Source organism: Chiloscyllium plagiosum, unplaced genomic scaffold (genome assembly GCF_037043375.1).
Source record: "Chiloscyllium plagiosum isolate Xiang-an unplaced genomic scaffold, Cpla_swu_hap1 HiC_scaffold_17, whole genome shotgun sequence".
In the NCBI taxonomy this organism is placed as follows: Eukaryota; Metazoa; Chordata; class Chondrichthyes; order Orectolobiformes; family Hemiscylliidae; genus Chiloscyllium; species Chiloscyllium plagiosum.
Genome location: NW_028270155.1, coordinates 30,328,789 through 30,355,536, shown reverse-complemented (window position 1 = coordinate 30,355,536; position 26,748 = coordinate 30,328,789). Strand labels below are relative to the sequence as shown.

General features: G+C 39.1%; 1 protein-coding gene across 1 annotated transcript; it reads left to right on the top strand.

Annotated features, from left to right (window-relative positions):
• The first annotated feature begins 1,654 nt into the window (after positions 1 to 1,654).
• Positions 1,655 to 26,718, top strand: gabarapl2 (GABA(A) receptor-associated protein like 2). Its single transcript, XM_043706717.2, has 4 exons — positions 1,655 to 1,807; positions 21,610 to 21,665; positions 23,007 to 23,179; positions 26,183 to 26,718. Exons 1-4 carry the CDS (start codon positions 1,774 to 1,776, stop codon positions 26,271 to 26,273), a joined length of 354 nt encoding a protein of 117 aa, XP_043562652.1. The 5' UTR covers positions 1,655 to 1,773; the 3' UTR covers positions 26,274 to 26,718.
• The last annotated feature ends 30 nt before the right edge of the window (positions 26,719 to 26,748 follow it).

The window sequence follows — 26,748 nt, the reverse complement described above, 5'->3', positions numbered from 1 at the left end:
CACCGCTATTATTAATTAATTTTTATATCTTTTGTTTATGCTATAAATCTTGTGTCCAAGTATTGGTTATCTAAATATGGATGGTTATTCAAAAAGGAATCGTTGGGATTAATTTTGAGAATCATGGAGTATTTTAATTTTACTGTGTTACAAATACAAGGATAAGGTGGCTGATTTGATTTGGCTGTCTGTCTTCATGTCATGACCCTTGCGACCTATCAGCCCAAGTCTCCATATTGTTCAGGTCATGTGGCATATCAACCTTGGCTGCTTTACAATCTGCAGAGTTGTGAATGGGGTTGAACATTTTGCTGATGAATGCACACATCCTCAGTTTTGACCTTACAATGGGAGGAAGGTAATCAATGAAGCAGCTGAATGTGGCTGGGCCTAGAACACTACTTGGTCAACTGCTGCCTTGATGAACTTCTGATGGCAGCATAAAATCAGCCTGCTATTCAATTGTATTATCAACCTGAGATCGGCATGAGCACAATTTTTCTTCATTTTTAATCTCTATCTCTTTCCCCTTACCTCTGATTTTCTTTTTGTTTTGTCATCACTGAGCCTCACTCTTCACACCCATGGTGATTTTCTTGCCTTAGTCACTTTACAGACTATATTTGAGATTTCAGTTTTGAAGTTTGATTCCAAAATTCCCTAACAATTAAAGTTCTAGCTCTCAACAGAAGTATTTCACCTGTCACCCTTGTAATCATTTACTTGTACTGGCTCTCAGTTAAAAAAGGACTCCGTTTAAAATTCTCATAATTGTTTACAAATCTTTCCACAGCCTGGCTTTACCTTATTGCCCCTCCTTCCAACCATACGAGATGTCCAAATACTCCTAATTCCAATTCCCATTCCCTATCTTAGTCACTCCACTTCTAATTATCTTGCCATCAATTGCCTGGAGCCTAAACATAGAATTTCCTTTAGCCTCTTCACCTCTCACCGTTACATTCCTCCTTTAAGTCATATCTTAAAAGCAACACTTTGAACAAGCTTTTGGTCATCCGGCCTGATATTTCATTACATGATGCAGTGTTATATTTTGTTTATGATGCCTTTGTGAAATATCTTGGGATGTTTTGGCTTTACAAAAGTAAAAGTTGTTGTTCATTGTTAACCTTTGGCCCATATACAACTCCAATACCACAGATTGAGATTTAATTGTCTTGAGCACTGGCCGAGGAGGGCACTCGTACTAAGAAGGTGGACTACTGAGGTTCAAGAATTTCACCACTAATTTGGAGCAACTGAGGACAATGTCAACTCCAGCACTGCACACAAGAGGTGGTTGACAAAGTGTACCCTGCCAGTTGTATTGCTTACATTTTCGCTCAATCTGGAACCCATGTCAAAAAAAAATAAATATAGAAAATGTTTCCTTTTTAAAATTATAAATGCTGTAATCTGATGGCTGAACTAACCTTTCAGAACAAACCATAGCATTATAAGGGATACATCAAAGCTCTGAATTTATTCGATTAGAACAAAAAAAAATGGATCATTTCGAACTACTATTCAATAATACAAACCAGAAACCACGGAAACGAATACTTTAATTTGCACGATGCGTGCTGGCTGTCAGAAATCTTTCGGCATTCTCGCTTGAATCATTGTCATTCTTTCCTCCCCCGCCTTTCAATAGCGAATAGTTGAGACCGACAGTACATTCCCTGAGCTTGATATCGCGCAGTGTCAGTGAGTTACGTTGTTGCAGCGTTTTGTTTCTTTTTAGTCAAGAGATACTTTTATACAGCGGGCAACATGAAATGGATGTTTAAAGAAGACCATTCATTAGGTGAGTTTGGTTTGGAGATTCAGTTACACGAGCCCATTTCTGCTGGGTTGCCTTAAACATCTTCAGGGCCTAGTCTTGACCTGCGCAGTTTTCCTCATTGGCCTGCTGTTTGTTTTTGTTTTAGGGTGTGTAAATTGTTGCGTCTTTTGAAAATTTTAGAACTAGGTAATGATTTACTCAACACTAGAATATTACATCCAGTGTGTCTACGTAATCAATGCTATAGTAAGACAGTCGCACGTTAAAACCTATTTTGCAGTGTAATTTCTATATTTAGATAACACAATACTGTACATTATTTATTTATCCACAGAAAGCAGAGCCAGCTGGCCCAACCCTTACCTTTTAATGTGAATAGCCTTTCTATCAAACATCACACCAACTTCAAACTTCATATAATTTATATAATGATCTTGATCACCTAACGTTACAAAAGTGAAGTACCATTTAAGTGTGGTAGTTGTCTGCCTTGTATAATTGTTATTTGGAAATAGCAGTTTGATGTACAAATGCACCGTTAGATATATTGAGTCAATCTGGTTTTGGTAAATTGGGTTTTTGTAAGTGTTGGCACGTGTGTATGCAGGACAGTTTTTTTTGCCGTCACAAACAGGAGTCTTTATATTCACCTTGGCTCTTTGTTTAAGCTCAGTTCAAAGGATCCAGGTTGATTTCAAATTCTAAAGCCTACCTACTCATTGTCAAAATTAGAATACTTTTTTATTTATAGAGCATTTTTAAAACAAATTTGAATGTTTCAAGGCAATTCATAGAATCATAATGAAACAAAATATACTGAGGTACATAGGTGCTGTTAAACCAGATACAAAAGCTTGGCCAAAGCAGTCTGTTTTGATTTGGTTTGATTACTTACAGTGTGGAAACAGGTCCTTCAGCCAACAAGTCCACACCAACCCTCCGAACAGCAACCCACCCAGACCCATTCCCCTACATTTACCCCTTCAACTAACACTATGGGCAATTTAGCATGTCCAATTCACCTAACCTGCGCATCTTTGGACTGTGGGAGGAAACCCACGCAGACACGGAGAGAATATGCAAACTCCACACAGACAGTTGCCTGAAGTGGGAATTGAACCCGGGTCTCTGGCGCTGTGAGGCACCAGTGCTTGCCACCGTGCTGCCCATGAAGGACTTTTAAGGAGTATCTTATAGGAGGGAATCAAGGTAGAGAGGCAGAAGGCTGTAGAAAGTGTACATCAGAGCTTGGGGCCCATGCTGATTGAATGGCCACAAGTGGTGGAGCAGTTAAGGAAATGGATGTGTAAGAACCCAGAATGAGATGAGCACAGATATCTTGGAGGATTACAGAAATAATGATGGTCCTGATAATAGGGGCATTAGAAAGCAAGGATGAGAATCTTAAAATTGTTGATTGAGCATGTGCCAATGTAAATCATTGTAATAGGAAAATAGGATTTAGCATGAGTTAAGAGGTAGGTGAGCTCAGGTTTATTGATGATAAACTAATATTTGCAAAATTTGCGAGGATGCTGAATTATTAATATTGCTAACAGTATATTCAATCCTCCTCCTCAAGTAAATTGTACCAGTAGTTAACTTCCACAACACTTAACATCTTAGTCCTTTCCCCACCTTCACTGAATTTCCTATTCATGTCTTCCGCTCCAGACTTCATTTCTCTAATTGTTCCTTTGTTAAATACTAAATTTAATCCACAATCTGAACCATACATACGTCGTGTTCTAATGAGTGGCCACATCAGTAACAGTAACTTTGTTATGCCATCTACAGATACTGCCAGATATGCTGAATATCTGAAGCATTTTCTGTTTTTATTTCAGATTTCCAACATCCATATTAAATACTCTGCTCAAATCTTTGCTCCCTTCCACAGACTCCCAATTTCTATCACAGTGAATTAAAGTTTTTGACACTTGTTTGCAAGGTTCACAGTCCTCATGTAACACCACAGGTTTTGAAGCAAGGGTGAGAGATAACGGAAATGACAGACCAGTTAATCTGACATTAATATCAGAAAAGTGGCAATATATGATTAATAAAATCTTAGAAATGTACTTAGAAATTATAGTTTGATCAGACAAAATCAATATTGTTTTATGAAAGAGAATTTTTTAGTTTTGGGAGACATAACTGCTAGGGAAAATTAAAGAGATTCAGTAGATATAGTATACTTGGATTTTGAAAAAGAATTCAGTAAGGTGCCATATAAATGTTTAGTATGTCAGGTGCACTCATGGAGTTGGTGTTAACATATTAGTGTAGATGTAAGATTGGTTAACAGATGGGAAACTAGGTGATAATTGAGGATTTTTTTCAAGTTGGCAGAGTACATCTGGTGGAGTACTCTAAGGGTTGGGCTGAAGCCTTGGCTATTTTCTGGCTATGCTAGTGACTTTGAAAAGGACACTTACTATCTTAGCAAACTGTGATATATTATTCTACGGGAACATAAATTGAAAAGAGGAACCAAAGAGGTTATCAAGAGTTGCGGATAGTTTGTGCGTAAGCAGCAAAGGAAGTATGAGGTTATTCACACTGATAACAACAAAAGCAGAATATTTTAAGAATGTAAAACTTCTAAATATTGATGTTCAGAGAAATATGGGTATGTGTGCACAAAGTTAAACTATAGGTAAAACAAGCAGTTAAGAACATAGGAACAGGATTAGGCCATTCAATCTTTCAAACCTACCTCAGCATTCAGCATGATCATGATTAATGGAATACTTCAATGATTTTTACTCAACTCACCCCTAAACCCTGTACACCACTGGTAATCAGAAACCTATCAATCTCTATCTTTAGAATATTTATCTTCTATTGCCCTCTGCTAGAGAATTCCAACAGTCCACGGCCGTCTGAGTAAAACAAATTCTACTCATCGTAACCTAAGTAGTATCCACCTTATTTTTAAATTGTGGCCCCTGGTTCTAGACTCCCCAACCAGGGAAAACATCTTACCTACATCTGCCCTGTCTACCCCTTCAAATATTTTGTAATGTTCCACCTCTCATTCTTTGAAAGTCTAGAGAATACAAGCCCAGTTTACTCAGTCTCTCTTCATAGGACAGTGCCATCATCCCAACAGTAAGTCTGGTGAAGCTTCATTGCAGTCCCTTTGTGGCTGTAATATTTTTCCTGAGATAGAAGTGGCACACTGTACTCAAAGGCAGTTTAACCAAAGTCCTATATAACTGAGCTGAAAACATGTTGCTGGAAAAGCGCAGCAGGTCAGGCAGCATCCAAGGAGCAGGAGAATCGACGTTTCGGGCATGCCTGCTCCTTGGATGCTGTCTGACCTGCTGCGCTTTTCCAGCAACATGTTTTCAGCTCTGATCTCCAGCATCTGCATTCCTCACTTTCTCCTATATAACTGAAGCAAGATTTCAGTGCTCATGTACTCTCATCCTCTTGCAATAAATGCTAAAATTCCATTAACCTTCTGATAGTTTGCTTCACCTGCATGTTAACTTTCAGTAACTTGTCAACAATGAAACTTAGGACGTTTTGAACATTTACGCATCCCAATCTCTTACTTGTTTTACATTTTCCCCACAACTCCTATTCCTTCTTTGTAACATCCACAAACTTGGAATTATTACATTTGGTCCCTACCTCCAAATATTGATAATATTATGAATAGCTCCAACCCAAGTACTGAACTTTATAATACCCAACTAAGTCATAACGTGCCAATTCGAGAATGACCCATTTATTCCTACTCTGTTTTCTGCCAGCTAATCATTAATTCTTGCCAGTACATTATGTCCTGTCTCATGTGTTTTAATTTTTCAAACCAGCTTCTTATGAGTGACTTTATCAAAAGTCTTCTGAAAAGCTAAATATACCATGTCCATCAGCTCTCTTTTATCAATTTTGTTCGTAACATTGTCAAAAAAATTTCAAGTTCATCAAACTCAAATCCCCATTTGCACATTAATCTGAATGTACTCGACCAAATCATTATCAACGAAATGTCTGTTTTTCCCATCCTTTATAATAGATTCTATTTTCTTCCTACCACTCATGTAATTCTAACAGATCTGTCGTTCCCTATTTTCTATCTCATTCCCTTAAATAGTGGGGTGGCATTTGTTGCCTTCCTTTCTCCAGGATTAATTGCAGAATCTGTAAAATTTTGGAAGAAATCAACAATGCATCTCTTTGTAGTCATCTCCTTCAACATTCTGGGATGAAAACCATCAGGTCCTGGAATTTATCACCTTTACCCCAATTAATATCTCAAGTATGGTCTTCTTACTAACATTAATTTCTTTCAATTCCACATTCTCTTTAGGATTAAGAAAGCAGTCTCTTATTGCAAGGGCATTCAAGCACAAATATAAGGAATTCTTGATACTATTCTAAAGGACTTTGGTGTACTCTTGGAGAACTATGTGCAGTCTTTGCATCCATGTTCAAGGAAGAGTATGCTTGCCTTGGAGGAGATTCAATACATTGCTTCTGATGAGAGGCTGAATAAATTTGGACCTATACTCTCTAGAGTTTCATGGTCTCAGGATAATGAATGGATCATTCAGAGCTAAGACAAAAAATGTTTTCACCTTAGTGTTGTGAATCTTTGAAATTGTTTTCCCAGCATGTTTTGCATGCTGTGTTGTTGAGTATATTCAAAGTTGAGTGAAAGTCTTTTAGTCTCTTGGAGATGTGGGGAGTGGACAGGAAAGTGAAGTTGGGGTAGAATATTAGCTATGATGATGTTGAGTTGTGGAGCGGACTTGAGAAGCCACATGATCTACTAGTGCTTCTGTTTTTTCTGTTTTCACCCTTTCCCATTAGTGTAATGTCCTCTGCTGGTTTAACCTAAATGTACAACACTAATTACCTGCATGTCACCATGTCCTCCACTGCCTTTGGTGTTAGCATTTTTCAATATCTTGATCTTGCCTTTTCCACACCTTCACTAAATCTGTCTCCTCTTTGCTCTCCACATTTAAAATCCTCCATAAAACTTATGACCATAACTTCAATCAATCCTCAAAGTTTTTAACTATTGGTTGATGATCATTTTCTTTCTATCCATAAAGCCATGTTAAATTTAAGGCACAATATAAACACAATTTGTCCTTTCTTCTTACGTCATTTCATTGAGCTTAGAATTAGGTGACAGTATTAGCATACGTAATACTAACGGTTGTTTTTATCAGTGTGATAATCAATGGTGATACATTTTAGCACAATATTAAGATATTTAGAGACTCTGCTGCTATTGATATATCAGAAAGTGGAAATCCATGAAATATGTTAAATGCCGAACTGCTAATAGTACCGCAGTGATTTTCAGCCATAACACTATAGAAGATCATTTTAAGTACTTTTCCATTCCATTGATTTGCTACAAAGCTTGAGGGGATCTATCAGAAGATGGCTGCTTAGATTGCCTTGACCTTGTGCCATTCACTATCTCGTGCTTTTTTTATGTTCTTTCATGAGATGTTGATGTCTTTAATGAGGCTAATATTCATTGTCCAGCTCTAATTGCCCTTGCTTGCTCGGCCATTTCAGAGGGTTAAGAAGCAGCCACACTGCAATGAGTCTGGAGTCACATGTAAGCCAGACAAGTTAAGAATGCCAGATTTCCTTCCCTGGAGGACCTACCTAGCAAGATAGGTTTTTATAACAATCATTTATGTTTTCATGCTGATGATTTACTGAGATGAATTGCTGTGCTGAACCTATGCTCCAGAACTTTAGTTGAGCCTCTGGATAATAAATCCAGTGATTCAACTGCTACAAACTCTCTCCCGTCATCCAATGAATTGAAGATGGCAAATAGAGACTTCTCGCATTTGAGACTGGGAGTACTGCATGATTTGTCGTTTCTCTTTATCCATTGTTGTAACATATGAGGTCTAACATACGAGGAACGGCTGAGGATCCTGGGATTGTATTCATTGGGGTTTAGAAGAGTAAGGGGAGATCTAATAGAAACTTACAAGATAATACATGGCTTGGAAAGGGTGGACGCTAGGAAATTGTTTCCGTTAGGTGAGGAGACTAGGACCCGTGAACACAGCCTTAGAATTAGAGGGGGTAAATTCAGAACAGAAATGCGGAGACATTTCTTCAGCCAGAGAGTGGTGGGCCTGTGGAATTCATTGCCACAGAGTGCAGTGGAGGCTGGGACGCTAAATGTCTTCAAGGCAGAAATTGATAAATTCTTGATGTCACAAGGAATTAAGCGCTACGGGGAGAATGCGGGTAGGTGGAGTTGACATGCCCATCAGCCATGATTGAATGGCGGAGTGGACTCGATGGGCTGAATGGCCTTACTTCCGCTCCTATGTCTTATGGTCTTATAATTATTCATTAGTGAGCAGACCTACATTGCAATATGTGAATTTAGACTTTTCCCCTTCAAATGAAATCTGATACTAAATCAGAAGAAAACAAATCAAATTATGGGCACAAATCATCCATTTTTACCTATATAATATTTGGTTTTCTTGTTAGCCACATGAATAATTAGTTACATTGCTGAAGGAACAAAAACAAGACATGAAATTCAATATAAAGTTAAAGATATAACATAATTCATTCATGGAATGTGCACATTTCTGCTAAGGCCAGCATTTATTACCATCACTAATTATCCAGAGGATTGTGAAGTTAACCATAACGCCATGGGTCCAGTCTCACATGTAAGCCAGGTGAGGACAGCAGGTTTCCTCTCCTAAGATGGGTTTTTTAAATGACAATCTCCATTTTTCCAAACTTTTTTATTTTATTCATATTTCAACATCTGTTGGTGGTGGAATTTGAAGCCATGTCTGAAGAGCATTGGCCTGGGCTACTGGATTGATAATCCATTATCTTCAGTCAATTCGATTCAGTTCACATCAAGAAACGGTTGGAGGCATAGGATAATGCAAAGGCTATGGGTCCTGGCAACATTCTAGCAACAGTACTGAAGACTTGCGCTCCAGAAATTGTCGCTTCCCTAGCCTATCTCTTCTAGTACAGTTACAACATTGGCATCTACCCATCAACGTGGAAAATTGGTACATCCTATACACAAAATGCAGGACAAATCCAACCCGGCCAATTACTGTCCAGTCAGTCTATTCTTAATCATTAATAAAGTAATGGAAGGTCATCAACAGTGCTATCAAGCAGCACCTGCTCAGTGATGCCCAATTTGGGTTCCACTCAGGTTCACTTAGCTCCTGACCTCATTACAGCCTTGGTTCAAACATGGACAAAAGAGCTGGATTACAGAGGTGAGGTGAGAGCGACAGCCTTTGACATCAAGACCACATTTAATTGATTATGGCAATAAGGAGCCTTAGCAAATCTGGAATCAGTGGGTATTGGGCCAAACTCTCTGCAGGTTGGAGTCATACCTGGCACATGGGAAAATGGTTGTGGTGATTGGAGGTCAGTCATCTCACTCCCAGGACATCTCTGCAGAGGTTCCTAGGCTCAACCATTTTCAACGACTTCATTGATGGCCTTTCTTCCATCATAAGATCAGAAGTGGGAAGGTTTGCTGATGATTGCACAATGTTTACTACCCTTGACATCTCCTCAGGTACTAAAGCAGTCCATGTTCAAATGCAACAAGATGTGGCAATATCCAGGCTTGAACTGACAAGTGCCAAGTAACATTCATGCTTGATAAATGGCAGGCTAATATCATCTCCAATAAGGAAAAAAAAATGACCACCACCCCTTGACATTCAGTGGTGTCACCCATCAATGAATCTTCCACTAGCAACATCCTTGGGGTTACTAAGAACCAGAAACTCAACTGGACCCACCATATAAACACAATGGCTACAAGAGCAAGTCAAAAGCTAGGAATACTACAGCAAGTATCTCCCCTTCTGACTCCCCAAATCCTTTCTATCATTACAAGTCAGGAGTGTGATGGAATACACAATTCGATGCAGCTCCAACAACACTTAAGGAGTTTTACACAATTCAGGATAAAGCAGCCTGCTTGATTGACACTACATCCACAAACATTCATTCCCTCCAACAACATCACTCAGTAGCAACGGTGTGTATTATCTACAAGGTGCAAGGCAGAAATTCACCAAAGATCCTTAGACAGCACCTTCCAAATCCATGACCACTTTCTATCTCGAAGGACAAGGGCAGTGGATACATGGGAACCCCACCACCTGCATGTTGCCCTCCCAGCTACTCACCATCCAGACTTGGAAATATCACCATTCCTTAAGTGTCACTGGGTCAAAGTCCCTCGCAATCGGCATTGTGGGCCTACCCTACAGCAAGTGAACTTCAGCAGTTTAAGAAGGCAGCTCAGCACTACCTTCTAGGGAGGACCAATAAATGCTGCCAACCAGCAACTCCTGTGTCCCACAAATGAAAACAAAACTGATATTATTACCACTACTTTGCTGCCTCTCTTTATATATTATAAGAAAAATAATATTTGAAAATTAAACATTGAGACTGAACTTGTGTTGATGAGGATTAAGCACAAAACACTGTATAATTTGCAATCATACTTTAGCCTGCAGAAATGAGAAGTAAGTACATTCAGTGTACCTTCCACACATACCATGAAAAAGGCAAGTATGCTTATTTTAAAAAGGTAAATTCCCCTCCTACTACAGCCCTAAAAATATAAGCACCTGCTAATTATTGTAACAGCAGTATTTTCACATATGATAATGGAGTTATGGAAAATCTGTTTATTTGTAATTTATATTTGAGTTTAATCAATTCAGTGCAATGTATTCATGATGTTACCATTCTTGTTGCACTTTCCTATTTTCAGTGAATTATTATTAGTCTGGTTTGTCCTATTTCTCATTATTTATGACTTATTCAAGCTTGACCAGATGGGCCATTGGGCTGAGAAGTGGCAGATGGAGTTTAATTCAGATAAATGCGAGGTGCTGCATTTTGGGAAAGCAAATCTTAGCAGGACTTATACACTTAATGGTAAGGTCCTAGGGAGTGTTGCTGAACAAAGCGACCTTGGAGTGCAGGTTCATAGCTCCTTGAAAGTGGAGTCGCAGGTAGATAGGATAGTGAAGAAGGTGCTTGGTATGCTTTCCTTTATTGGTCAGAGTATTGAGTACAGGAGTTGGGAGGTCATGTTGCAGCTGTACAGGACATTGGTTAGGCCACTGTTGGAATATTGCATGCAGTTCTGGTCTCCTTCCTATCGGAAAGATGTTGTGAAACTTGAAAGGGTTCAGAAAAGATTTACAAGGATGTTGCCAGGGTTGGAGGATTTGAGCTATAGGGAGAGGATGAACAGGCTGGGTCTGTTTTCCCTGGAGGGTCGGAGGATGAGGGGTGACCTTAGAGGTTTACAAAATTATGAGGGGCATGGGTAGGATAAATAGACAAAGTCTTTTTCCTGGGCTCGGGGAGTCCAGAACTAGAGGGCACAGGTTTAAGGTGAGAAGGAAACGATATAAAAGAGACCTAAGGGACAACGTTTCACGCAGAGGGTGGTACGTGTATGGAATGAGCTGCCAGAGGAAGTAGTGGAGGCTGGTACAATTGCAACATTTTAGAGACATTTGGATGGGTATATGAATAGGAGGGGTTTGGTGAGATCTGGGCGAGGTGCTGGCAGTCGGGACTAGATTGGGTTGGGATATCTGGTCGGCATGGACAGGTTGGACTGAAGGGTCTGTTTCCATGCTGTACATCTCTATCACTCTATGATTCTATATTGGGATTTCAGATGAGAAATAAAGAGAAAAGAACTTCTCTCCATAGCTTTGCCTCTTTTTTTCTCTGCAACTTCCCACAATGTAAGTATTGTGCTGTCTCTCAAGTTTTCTCATTTGCGTGTCCCTAATATTTAAATGCTCTCCCCCTGCTCCTTAAAATCTAGCTGTTTTTCACCATCCAATATCTCCTTATGTAGCTCAGTGGTAAGTGTATTCAGTTAAAAATCACACAACACAAGATTATAGTCCAACGGGTTTGTTCGAAAGGAGCACTACTCCTTCATCAGGTAGCTGATAGACTATAACCTGTTGTTGTGTGATTTTTAACTTTGTTCACTCCAGTCCAACATTGGCACCTCCACATCATTATATTTATTCGAGGAAGAGCCATTGGGATATTTCATTGTATCAAAGTCACTATATTAATGAGTTTTGGTTGTTATGGAAAGCCATAAGTCATTTGCCTAGATCTGGTGTGGATTTGATTCTCATTCCAGCTAAGGTATACTTACAGTCCTTGAGAGCTGAAGGCAAAGACAAACCACACTGACAAAAGCTCCAAGGAAATATATCAGAGGAAGCTTAAGCAGACAGTAGATCAAGGATCTGCATTTGGACAGAACATGTAGGACATGAGTTATTATTTTACATACAAATGTGATGGTGGAAAGCACACATTTACTTTTGCATTTGAAGTTTCTTGTTGGCTTGATGCACAATTTAGACTCTTGGATAACCATGTATCAAGACAAAACATCAAACCTTTATAAACTGCAACATTGGTTTTAGTACCTATAGTTTGAACGCCAAACAGTGTAGGAATACCACCTCAATGTGGTTGCATCATTTGCCAAAATTCAGAATCTTCAGTAAACTCTTACTGTACTTTGCATCAATTCCGTACACAATAGCATGATTTAACACAGAAACTCCAACATAAACCTCTGTTCATGTAAACATTGAGTATTACATTTCACTGTAGTCTGAGGAACATATATATGTTTTTACATCCGGAAGTGCTGTCACACAAAAGCAAATGCTTTATCCACCACCAAATCACCACAACATTTTCCTTTTGTTTTTAAGTATGAACCACCACCACTAAATTGCCCATGTGGCCAATTGAATGAGCTTTGGATGTAAACTATATGGGCAGTGCAAGCCATCAAAGCTGGCAGAGGGGTGGGGGGAGTGATCAGGAGACCAGGCAGAGGCTAAATCAGAATGGAGTGGGGGGGAAATAAAGCATTGTATTCCCTGCATTGTTCCCACCTCTCTCTGAAGGCAGTGCACCTGGGCATGAACGTAGTTATGGAAGAGGGGGAGATGGTCAGCAGAAATCCCCCCCCCCCCCTCCACAGACTGCTGCCTGGTGCTGTTAATAGCCAATTTGGCTCGGCTCCAGAGCAGACCATGAGAAGACCACCAACCTGTCCATGCATGTCCTCACCAGATTCTCAAAGATCAGGAGCAAGGGGCAGAAGCGTAACTAAAAGCACAATGAAAGATTTTTCAAATTACTGAAAAACAGGTGCAATTGTCCACAGCCAATATATATTTGATCCACAGACTCCACAGCACTGGAAAATAAACAATTGGGCTGGAGTTGCTTCTGCCACCCAGCACATCCCTGACTCTAGTCACCCTCACGGCTATGGCCTTCCCCTCCACCAGCCACTCGAATCTGTGATGATGGAGGTACAGATTCCAGGGCAGTGGCTCGTTGATGATAGCCACTACTCCTGCAAAATTTGGACTCTTTAATAATCATTTGCTGGAAAAGCATAACAGGTCAGGCAGCATCCAAGGAGCTGGAGAATCGACGTTTCAGGCATAAGCTTATACCTGAAACGTCGATTCTCCTGCTCTTTGGATGCTGCCTGACCTGCTGCACTTTTCCAGCAACACATTTTTCAGCTCTGATCTCCAGCATCTGCAGTCCTCACTTTTTCCCTCTTTAATAATCATTAATTAACGATACAGTACTTACCATCAATGCCACATAGAATTGCATCATTTAACATAGAAACTCCAATGTAAGTACACTGTTAATAATATAAATTACATTTCATTCTGTCAGAGCTCCTCTTTAATTCAAGTTAGCCTTTCACAGAATCACAGAGTTGTTTTGGTGTGAAAGGAGCCCGTTTGGACCATTGTGACTGTACAGACTCTCTGATCTTTTTAACTTGGTGCCTCTCACCTGCCTTTTCCCCAATGCCCTGCACATTGAATGATTATTTAAATAGAAACAAAGCCCTCTTGAATGCCTCAATTGATCCTGCCTGCACCACACTTCCAGGCAGTACATTCCAGATCCCTAAGTACTTGCTTTATGAAAAGAGTTTTTTTCCTCATATCGCATTTATATCTTTGCAAAACACTTTAAAATTGTGCCTTTTCATTCTCTGACCTTTAACATGCAGGAACAGTTTCTCCCTATCAACTCTGTAAAGGCATCTCATAATTGTGAAAACTTTCTCACCTTCACTGCAAGAGAAATCGCCCAACCTCTCCAATCTGTTTTCCTAATTGAAGTGCCTCATTCCTTGAAACATTGTCATAAGCTTTTTCTGTACGCTTTCCAATGCATTCACATTTTTCTCTATTTTGAGGAACTGTAAACTCAGAACTGTAAATAATAACCCACCTGAATAAATTCCATGTTATTCCACCTGAGGTTTACACTTGCCTCTTAAACTATTCTTCTATTAAAAAAGCTTAGAATTCTGTATGTTTTATTAACAGTTCTCTTTATCTGTCCAACCACCTTTCACAATATACACTCTCAAGTTCCTCTGCTCCTGCACACCATTTAAAATAGTACATTTATTTTATACAGTCTGTCCGTGCGCTTTGTAGCAATGCATTTTATCTCCTACTTCTCTACATTCAACTTCATCCACCCCCTAGCTGTCTATTCCACCAATGTGTCAATGTCTTTTGAAGTTCTACACTGTTCTCTTCACAGTTTACAATTTTCAAGTTCCACATTCTGTATCCACAAACTTTGAAATCATCCCCTGCATACTAAGACCTAGATCATATAGCTACAAACAGCTCAATACTGACCCCTAGAGAACTTAACTCCAAATCATCTTCCAGCAAGAAAAATACCGATTAATCATCTGTTTCTTATCCCTCAGCGAATTTTGGATCAATGTTGCTATGGTCCCTTTGATTCCTGTTATTTCCATAAATTCCCTCAAGTTTGTTGTGTTGCACTGTACCAAATATCTTTTGTAAGTTCATGTATGCAAGAAACGTGAGGAATTCAGTTAAACACTATTTACCAAAGTTAACCACACTTAACCAAAGTTAAACTAAGGCCCAGCAATTACAAAGGAATCTTTACAACATTTTTTGAGCAAGTGTGCAATGTTTGCAATTCTCCAATCCTCCAGCACCATCCCCAAACCCAGGGAAGTTTGAAAAATTATTGCCACTTCTCTTGTAATTCCTACTGTCACCTCTTTCAAGATTCTGGATACATCTCATCAACTTCAAGTACTGATAGCTTACTCATATCTACTTCTTCTCCATTTTAAACCCTTCTATTGACTGAGTTTCCTCCTCTTGTCACCATGGTCTGGTCAGCATCTGCCTCGTAAGTAAAAACAGAAGCAAAATATTAATTTAACATCTCAGCCATGCCTCTTGCCTCTCTGTACAAATCCCTGATCTTTCCAGCCCTCCTTTTACCACAATTTAGTTACTGATGTATTTGTAAAAGGCTTTGGGATTTCCCTTTACGTTAGCCGCTAACCTTTTTTGTTAATAATACCTCTGCTTCATAATCTCCTGTACTCAGCTTGGTTCTCAATTGTATTTACTACATGACACTTGTAATAACAAGTGTAATAACAAGAATTAACAGGAACTTGTAATAACAAGAAACAATTTTTTTTAATTTCTATCACTCTTATAATGCAGGAAATTCTGAATTTGTTTTTCCTACCTTCCCTTTTGAGGGCAAAGATCTTGACTCTGCCCAAATCATCTCCTCTTTGAAGATAGCCCATAGTGCACCTACTGTTTTTCCTGTCAAACCTTTGGTTCCAGTCGATCCTGCCCAGCTCTGTTCTAGTCTCACTTAAATCAGCTCTCCTGTTGATTACTCACGTTGACCAATGTCAGTTTTCACCATCACCATTAGTCATATGACACGATGATCACTGTCCCTTAACTATCCTCCCACGGGTCACTTAATTGACTAGGCCCACCTCATTCCCAAGAACCTCATCTAGCAATACTTCCTTTATTGTTGGCTAGATACTTTCAACTGTTGGAAATCTCATGAACACAAATCTAGGAACGCTTGTCCCTCACTCCTACTAATTAAGAATCTGATTATAACTATGATGTTTACATCTCTCTAATTTCCTTGAAGATTTGTGTCTCTATATCGTTCTCAATAGTTGCTAGCTCATAGATCACAACAAATAATGTAATTGTATTCTTCTTCTTATTTCTCAGTTGTATGGAAACTGATTCTGTCCTTGAATCCTCTGATACATCCTCTTTCTCCAGTATTGCAACTTTCTCCTGAGCCAAAAGAACCACATTTCTTTTGAACCTTTGCCTCTCTGAACAACATGTAGCCAGGCATTTTTAACACAGAGACCTGCCTTCCCTTAAACCAGATAGTGAAGAAGTTATTTGGTATGCTTTATTGGTCAGAGTATTGAGTATAGTAGTTGGAAGGTCATGTTGTGGCTGTACAGGATATTGGTTAGGCCACTGTTGGAATATTGCATGCAATTCTGGTCTTCTTCCTATCAGAAAGATGTTGTGAAACTTGAAAGGATTCAGAAAAGATTTACAAGGATGTTGCCAGGGTAGGAGGATTTGAGCTATAGGGAGAGGCTGAACAGGCATGTTTTCCCTGGAGCATCGGAGGTTGAGGGGTGACCTTATAGAGGTTTACAAAATCATGAGGGGCATGGATAGGAAACAATAGACAAAGTTTTTTTCCCTGGAGTGGGGGAGTCCAGAACTGGAGGACATAGGTTTAGGGTGAGAGGGGAAAAATATAAAAGAGACCTAAGGGGCAACTTTTTCACACAGAGGGTGGTACGTGTATGGAATGAGCTGCCAGAGGAAGTGTGGAAGCTGGTACAATTGCAACTTTTAAAAGGCATTTGGATGGGTATATGAATAGGAAGTGTTTGGAGGGATATGGGCTGTGTGCTGGCAGGTGGGACTAGATTGGGTTGGGATATCTGGTCGGCATGGACGGGTTGGACCGAAGGGTCTGTTTCCATGCTGTAAATCTCCATTATCTCAACACCAGCATAATCCCACAGGAATCTGTACATCTAACTCCCCAAACTATACTCTGTGAATTCACATTCCTGCAATGTAACACTAATTTAGATTTTATTACTTTCTTCCTTAATCCAAATTCCACTTATTAATGTACTATTCTTTATTTTAGTGCTATCTGCCTCTCACAGCATTTTGTGTAGCTTGATAGTACCTTCTAATATTGGTTCCCATGTTGCTGTGGAGTTAAACCTTCCCTAAAAGCACTAGTAAAACATCCTACAAGGACCTCATTGCTAGCTCTATTCAGATGTAACCCATGTGGCTTGTGTAGGTAGCATCTCTTGAGAGCCGATCCTCATTTCCTAGGATCGTAAAGTCTTCCATCCTGCACTATTTTTCTAGCCATGTTTTCATCTGCTTTATCCTCATATTTGTACTTGCACCTAGCACTGGGAGTAACTGAAGATTAGTTTTAGAGATCTTGTTTGCTAATTTTCTATTTAGTTTCCCAAATTCCAATGCAGGACCACATCCTCTTGCCTACATATGTCATTAAGTGCTAATGTGGAGTAAAACCCCTTTTTGCTGACCCCCCCCCCCCCCCCCCCCCCCCCCCAGAAGAACATCCTGCAGCCATTCTTTGGCATTCCTGACTCTACACCAGTGAAGCAGTACACCATCCTGGGGTCATGTTGGCAGGCAGTCTGTGTCACTAGTTAAAGCATCCCTTATCAGTACTGTCCTTCCACGTTTCTTCTTCTTCTGTGCAGTTGTAGAACTTTGAGCTTGGCTCTTGTTGCACTCCTCAAAGATGCATTACTGTTACCAATATCCAGAATAGTTTGTAAGCAGGACCCCTGGGGACTACCTGCCTGTTTTTCTTGAACTGTCTGATGGTTATCCATTCCCTATCTGCCTGTTATCCCTAACCTGCAATGTGACCACCTCTCTGAACGTGCCAACTCTGTACAATCATAGACCCATGTAGCATGGAAATAGACCCTACAGTCCAACTTGTCCATGCCAACCAGATATCCTAAACTAATCTAGTCCCATTTGCCAGCACTTGGCCCATATCTCTCTAAATCTTTCCTATTCATATACCCATCTAGATGCCTTTTTTTAAATGTTGTAATTGTACCGGCCTTCACCACTTCCTCTGGCAGCTTATTCCATACAAGCACCCACTCTGTGTGAAAAAGTTGCCCCTTAGCTCCTTTTTAAATGTTTCCCTCTCTCCCTAAGTCCATGCCCTCTAGTTTTGAACCTCTTGCTCAAGGAAAAGACCTTAGCTATTCACCCTATCCATTCCCCTCATGATTTTATAAACCTCTATAAAGCCATCCCTCAGCTTCCAATGTTCCAGGGAAAATTGCCTCAGCCTATTCAGTCTCCATATAGCTCAAAAGCTTCAACCCTGGCAACATCCTTTGTAAATCTTTTCTGAACCCTTTCAAGTTTCACAACATCCTTCCTTTGGAAGCAGGGAGACCAGAATTGAATGCAGTATTCCAAAAGTGGCCTAAATAATATCCTGTACAGCCACAACATGATCTCTCAACTCCTATACTCAATGCATTGACCAATAAAAGTAAGCATACCAAATGCCTTCTTCATCATCTTATCTATCTGCGACTCTACTTTCCAGGAACTATGAACCTGCACTCCAAGTTCTCTTTGTATAGCAACATTCCCCATTACCTTACCATGAAGTGTATAAGTCCTGCCCTAATTTGCCTTTCCAAAATGCAGCACCCCACATTCTTTGTTTCACAGATGCATCTCAGTGACTCTGACCACAACTTGAGCTCTGAAATGTAAAACTCGAGCTTCTGCAACCAGTGAGACTTCCTGCCCATGAGCTAATCTATGTCATGAGAAATGTCCATAACCCTCACATGCCACAGGATGGACATTCCACTGCCCTGCCATACCTTAATCTTATACTTTTAAAGTTATTTTTCTTCCTTTAACTTTTAAAGCAGAAGTAACTGCTTTAACCTTACTGTTGTACTATTAACTATAAACTGGAACTTGAAGAAAGTAGAAATTCTTTGTCCTTTCTTGTGCCTATAAATTTTTTTCTTTCGTTATTTTAGAAATTTATACTTTTTTAAAATTATTGGTGTTGCAACTCAGCCCGAACAACACAAGCTGTTCAGCAATCTATCAAATCATGATATTCTTGTGATGTCTCATCAATTTTTTTTTCTCCTTGTACCATTTTATCTGGTGTCCTCTCTCTCTCTCTCTCATTCTGTTTTATCTAGTGTCAACTTCTGTCTCACTGTCTTATGCTTTTTTTTCTTGTATCTGTTCTGTCACATTTTGTCTAATGTCTGCTGTTTCCCTCTTGTTTATCCCTCTCTCAACCTGGTGTCCACTGTCTCTCCCTTTATCTGGTTAGCACTGTCTCTTCCACCAGCCCCTATCTTGCTCTCGCTCTCATGTGCACTGTTTTATCTGATGTCTGTGATCTCTCTTAAATTATTCTATCTGGTATTCTTTCTCTCTTGCATGTTGTTTATCTGATGTCGCTTGATTAAAAATATCAAAGCTAAATAGAACCATCCCTTTACTTTCACAAAGGAAAGAATAAGTTCAATAATATAAATTGTCATTTGTAAAGTTAGGCAAGAGAGCAGTTAATGTGAATATACAAATGACATGCAATATTACAATGTATAATTGCTAAATGAAAGTCTTCATGAATTTGAATATGGAGGTCCATATGCAGCAATAAATTGCATTTATGAAGCATTTTTAAAACACTCGACAAGAAAATTGTACTCATTGCTACCATGCCTATTCTTTATATTTTATATTTTAGATATTCTTCAAATGGTATTGGAAAAATAGGAAACCAGGCACCCGGGTTCATTTCTAGGATTAAAGTGAAAAAGCACAACATTTATGTTAAGTTTGTATTGAACTTTGCTTAGATGACTCTTGGAACACTGAACCATTCTGGTTCAAGTACACTTTAAAAAAAAGTGGCAAAAAGATTCACATAAATTATAATAAAACTCGTGGATATACAGATAAAGCTGAATAGGCTGGGGTTGAACTGGAGAAGGCTGGGCAGTGACCTGATAGCATTTCCTATGGAATATGTAAGTAAATGTTTCTACTTGTGGGTTGTCTAAAGCTGTACGTCCTGATTATAAAAGTCATTTAATAATTTCAAAGCAAGTTAAGAAGAGACATTTGTTTTTCAGTGTGGTAAGAATAGCTGAGGTGAACAGCATAGATGCATTTAAGGGGAAACATATATTAGTTAAGCCCATTAGGGAGAAATTCATAAAAGGTTTGGTGATTGAGTTGCATGAGGAGCAGTGGAATGAGACTCATGTGGAGCATGGTTTGAAAGGTCTGTAAAATTTGCAACTGTTTAAATACCAGGAATGACCATCTCTAACAAAAAAGATCCTGACTTTTATTCTGCTCTTGGAAATGGAAAGTTCCAAGAAAGATATTAACCTTTTATGCACAATCTTCTCCATAGTTAACAATCTCAAATGGCACCTGCCCCCTACTTCCCCCTCCTCATCATCATCCAAGGTGACCTAGGATCATGTCCACTGGAGTACCTCCAATTTCTAAAGGGAGTTCTCCTGGCTATCCAAAATAAATGCACTGTGAACAGACCTGCTCTTGCCCAGTCTAATCTCCATTGTCCAGTTTCCACACACCAGGCACTCTAAAATTGATTTGAATGGAGTCAGCTGATCATTGAAATGAGTGGCTGCGTCCACAAACTGTGCATATGTGCAGTAAGGCCTGCCCCTGCAACAACAATGAGACATGCTGGACCTGTGTAAGAGCTTGCACTTCTGACATCTTCCATCTCATTTTGACCTCAGCAGAGAAGGTCTCTGCCATGGCAAAAGTCTTGCCCAAAGATTCCTTCATTGAAACTGCTCCCACCTAATCATTAAAATCCCAGTGGTTATCATTGATTTAAAACTTAACTAAATGAGAAACCTTTAATTCTGTCACGACAAGACCAAGTCAAAGACAGGGGTTTCCTCAGTGAATAACTTGTCTACTGATTTCCCAAAGTCTTTCCACTACCTACAAGGCAGGAATGCAGTGGGATACTGTTCACTTACCGATGCAAGTACATCTCTGCTAACACACAAGAATCTAAACATTATCCTCGTTAAGCAACCTGACTGATCACCACCAGTGAAATGCTTCAATGTGTACTATGTACCCCAAAATACACTGCAGTAACTTAAAACTGTTTCGATTGCATCTTGCAAACTCGCAGCCTTTACTACCATAGTGAGGATACTACATAGCTACTGAAAGAGGAATGTGATAAAAACATTTTCTATTGTGCACATATTGTGGAAGCACATGTTCTCTACCTCTCAGCTCTGTGAACGAAGACAACTGGTAGACAAAAGCCAGGCCCTGCACTGACTATTCTAAGGTAAATGCAATATATCAATGCCACGTGAATAGTAAAGTTCCAGTATAAACCTCGTTTTCTGTTAATTTATTTAGGGTATCAGCAGGAATTATTACACCACACCTGGATTAAGGAAAAAAGTACTGGTCTTGTTTCCAGTTGATCAATATTAACAACACTGTGTACATGGGTGTTTTGTGAGGACAAGGCCTGACATGACCAACAGAAAGATAGCCTATTGAAGATCACACATGAATAATTGTCTCTTAGTCAAGATATTGGAGATCAAGTGCTCTTTGTCGAATCTTAACCCAGCAAGAGAGTGAGAAGCATCAAGAAGTGATAAGAAAATATGTAAGAGGAAATTATAATGTGAGGTAAATGAGTGTGTATAATTTCTTTCAATTCATACTGATGTTTACTTACAGAACACAGATGTGTCGAATCTGCCAAGATTAGAGCTAAATATCCAGACAGAGTACCAGTGAGTATAATTGCAATGAAACGTATTGATTTTAATGATTGTTTTTGCATTGCTTTGACAAAAAGAGGAATTATTTAAACTTACTTTCATATAGAGCTCTTTCAAACACGACATTCAAAGATAAAAGTCCTTAAGTGCTTTGTATACTTGATAAAACCATGGACAAATCTTGAAACAGCTACAAAATAGTGACAAGAATTGATAACTTCTAAAAGGAAAACAGATGAACGTTTGAAAAAGAAGAGTTCCAAAAAATATATAAAAAGAACAGCAAGATGAATGGGCTGTGACCAGTTTCTATGTATTGTCTGAAGTCATTTATATGGATTTCTAATGCTTTAAACTCCCTTTCTTCAGCTTAGTCTAGTTAAAAATCTGAATCCATTATAAAAAAAATGTAAATTGGTACAAATTAAACTGAGGGTTAAATTTACAATAAGCAGGATATTACAGTATGTACTTGGATGCAGGTGAAGGTTGTACCATGTGTGGATTAAGTTAGCCCCTGGAGGGCAACATTATAAATGGTTACACCACAAAATAAATAACAGTGTTATTCATTGACCTAAACTATTTAGAAAATTGATTGATGAAGCAAATATCTTTTATTTAACCTATATATTTTGTTACATTATCTATTTGACTATGCACTAACTATGGAGTGGTGCCTTTACATGTACAGGATATCTATTATGCATGTTATTAGCAGGAAATAGGATGATGAATTGGCTTTGGCAGATTTATTACATTTGTTTTTAATGATATCTGAACTATATTAAGTAAACTTACTTAAGTTTACCTTTTTGATATTTTATGACCACCTTTTAGAAGGTATAAATGGTTTTGACATTTACCAGAAAGATGTTGCAGTAGCTTTGTATTAAAGATGGATGTTAAGCACGCCTCTGTTCTCAAGATTTTTAGGCATTGGGGATGTACATTTTGGGATCATTTAAGTACCTACCCAGCATTTGCATCAAATAAAAAGTTTTGAAAAACACTCGGCGACAGGTCAGGCAGCACCTGTAGAAAGAGGGAGGCCGGGTTAGCATTTCAAAGTACTCTCTTTTGGCCCAAGTTGCTTTATCGTCCTTTAATCGAGCTGGTTGCAGGCATATTTACAGGCATTTTCTCCAAATTTCTAAAAGTACCCATTTCATAAGAACAGAAGGACTAAAAGGAAGGACAGCTGCTGTTCCTTAAAGTGTTCATGCCACGCAATATGATAGTCCATACTTTACCAATTTAAAACAGCAGCAAACTACAAAATATAAGTTTTGTTCAAAATCTATTCTTGCTGTCAAAATGTGAAATATATTTATAACTGTTTTGTTCTAATAGGTGATAGTGGAGAAGGTATCTGGCTCACAGATAGTAGATATCGACAAAAGAAAGTACTTGGTGCCCTCTGATATCACAGTGGCACAGTTCATGTGGATTATTCGGAAACGCATCCAGCTGCCATCTGAGAAAGCCATCTTCCTTTTCGTAGATAAAACAGTCCCTCAATCCAGGTCAGTGGTTTAATAACTTGCAATTAGCTTGCTTAACCAAGTTTTGAGAGAGCAATCAGTATTACTCAAACAAATGGAAAATGTGTAGTGAATGCAATATTAAAATAACTTTCATTGAAATGAGAAGTTGAATCATAGGGGATTAATCTTGGGATAAGCAAGTGCCTTGATTTTTATTAAGTTAATCCAGTCATGAATGTGATTTTATTCTTGTATCAGAAGTATCAATATGACAGTTAAACACTCTACTGAAGATTATCCATGTAATTAATTGAACGTAAATGCTATTTAATAAACAGTATAAAGTCCAGATAATCTTCATAATTCATTTGAGTTTCATCACCTAAGCTATTTAAAATAATTGGTATTCAACTTTTACTCATTTATATATCCTCTACATTTCTTTACTCCTTCTGAATTCATAGTCATACAGGATGGAAACAAACCCTTCAGTCTAACCAGTCCATGCCAAACATAATCCCACACTAAACTAGTCCCATCTGCTGTTCCTAGTCCATATTCCTCCACACCCTTCCTATTCTTGTACTTAGCCAATGTCTTTTCAACATTGTAATTGTACTCACATCCACCACTTCCTCAGGAAGTTCATTCCACATGTGAACCACCCTCTGCGTAAAAGAATTTGTCCCTCACGTCCTTTTTTTTTAAATCTCTCTCTCTTCTCACTTTAAAAATGTGCCCCCGAGTCTTGAAATCCCACATCCTAAGGAAAAGTCGAAAGAGTGTGGCGTTGGAAAAGCACAGCCGTTCAGGTAGCATCTGAGGAGAAGGAGAGTCAATGTTTTGAAAATGAGCTCCTCATCAGGAATGAGGGGGAATCGAAGGGGGCTGAAAATAAATGGGAAGGGAGTGGGGCTGGATGAAGGTAGCTGGGAATGTGATAGGTAGATGAAGGTAGCGGGGGGGGGGATGGGGATAGTGATAGGTCAGAGAGGAGGGTGAAGCGGATGGGTAGGAAGGGAGATGGACAGTTCAAGAGGGCGGTGCTGAGTTAGAGGGTTGAATCTGTGATAAGGTGTGGGCAGGACAAATGAGGAAACTGGTGAAATCAACATTTATCATGTGTGGTTCGAGGGTCCCATGGTGGAAAATGAGATGTTCTTCCTCCAAGCATCGGAGCTTGGCAGTGGAGGCGGCCAAGGTCTTGCATGTCCTTGACAGAATGGGAGAGAGTGATGAAGCTTCCTCATTCCCCCTGCCTTCACCTTTATTCCAGATCCAACCCTCTAACTCAGCACCGCCTTTTGGAACTGTCGTACCTGTCCATCTCCCTTCCCACCTATCCACTCCACCCTCCTCACCACCTGTGAACATCACCCCCCCCCCCCCCCACTTCATCTACCTATTGCATTCCCAGCTACTCCCCCCCCCCCCCCCCCCCCCCACCCCCTCCCATTTGTCCTTCAGCCCCCTTGGGGCCACCCTCATTCCTGATGAAAAGCTCATGGTGAAAATGTCGACTCTCCTGCTTCTCGGATGCTGCCTGATCAGCTGTCCTTTTCCAACACCATGTTTTTCAACTCTGATCTCCAGCATTTGCAGTCCTCACTTTCTCCAGCCTAGGGAAAAGACAGCCACCATTAACTGTTTCTGTACCCCTGTGTAAGCTATCTATAGATTCAGTACAAATGTAAAATTGAATTTGTACAGAAAACCTCTGCAAGAGCATGCAGTAGTATATTTTCAGTATTTGGTAGGTTAGTATGATGCTTAAGGTACCAATGTAACAACCAAATAATTATTGTTGAAAAAGAGACACAAGGTTGAAGTTTTTCATCTAGCGGTCATCGAGATAAATGCTGGAATACCAAATTCATACCATCACAACTTACTACAAGAAAAAAAAGTATAGTGTCTGGCCATCTGATTCTATTTGGCTGAAGCCATAGAGAAAATAATAGGGACTTATGGGCTCCCAAAGCTCCTGGATAATTCTAAAGAGGCATAAGGGTTGAACATATTTCTTTTTTCGAACATATCAACTTGGACCCTATTTACCACCATCTGAGAAAATGAACAGCAAATGACATCACCAACCCAAGGAAACCTAAACACAAATAGAAAGTGGGTCACTAACACCAGTGCTTCACTAGAGGCTCACTGATGATGTTACCTAGTATGGTGACGAAACGTCAGAAAAGGAACCTTTCAGCTCAGGGAGCAAACTGAAATCCTTTTTTTTGCAGAGAACAGGTTCCTGTAAATGAATGTTTATTGTATCTGGCATGTGTAAATAAACCACTTTACAAGCTTGATTCTTACATTTGCTGTTCAAGCAACCATTAGTGTATTCCAGAAGTGCTGCCCAGTTGCAGAATCGTATAATTATTGGCAATTTTTTGAACTGTTTTTGAAAATGTGAGCTAATTGAGTATGGCCTCTACTCTACCTATTACAAATAACTGAAGAAACACACAGGCTGACCAAATCAAACAATTTCTATGTACCTTGCATCAAACCAACATTCAAATTCATACAAGAACAAACAGCCTCTATCCCAATGAGAGACAGACACATGTAGATGTGCACCGACAACCCTCCTCACTAATTTGCAGATTTCTAATTCCCTGATCCTGCTGTTCATTCAAACATTTCTCTCTGAATTTTTCTCTATTCCATCAGTATAACTTAACTCCAGTCCTTCTAACATTGGGTTTTCAAGTACTCCAGTTCCCTTATTTTGACCTCCTGTGCACCATCTGTCACTTTTGGCCACACCTTTGGTGGCAGAACCTTGAAGTTTCTCTGTAAACTGCACTTTTTTCTTAAGAAAACCTCACAACCCATGACTAATCTCCTTGAGAACCAATATCATCCTTGCCTTTCACTCGTATCTATTCATGATGTATCATGTGATGTTTCTTTATATTGAAGGAATTATATAGTTTAATTCATTGACCATGTTTGAGCAGTTCTCTCAGTCATCAAAATTTAAAAGAATATCATTTTATGATTATGCTCAATGTTTGTTGTTTCTTATAGTTTGACTATGGGCCAACTGTATGAGAAGGAAAAAGATGAAGATGGATTTTTGTATGTGGCTTATAGTGGAGAAAACACATTTGGCTTCTAAATGTCTGTGCTTTAGCTCACAGCCACAGTTAATGCTCACCAATGAAAAGCCTACTTGTACTGTAGATAAACTATATCTTTTTGAACTATGATCTTGTGTGGAACATGAATGCATTTGTTATTTGTTTCACTCTATATATTCAGTTTATTATGTTTAAATTAAATTATATAAACCAATTAGTTTTATTTGCAGCTCAGTATTGTGACGTGTCTGCTGTTTGATATTTTTAATTAGTTTTAGACCCATATTTAAGAAAAGTTGTGTAAATATTGAATGATAAGGTGGCTGGAACAACCTAACCAACAATAAAGGTCTCAAAATTTAGGAATCAGTCTTTTTTCTTAAATTGTGGTCTTAATAGGAAAGGTTTTATTATTTTTGACATTAAGTAATGTTATATATCTAAAATATCTTGTTCTGTCAATAATAAAGGAATAGAAAAACCTCTATTGTATCTTAATTGCACATGATGATT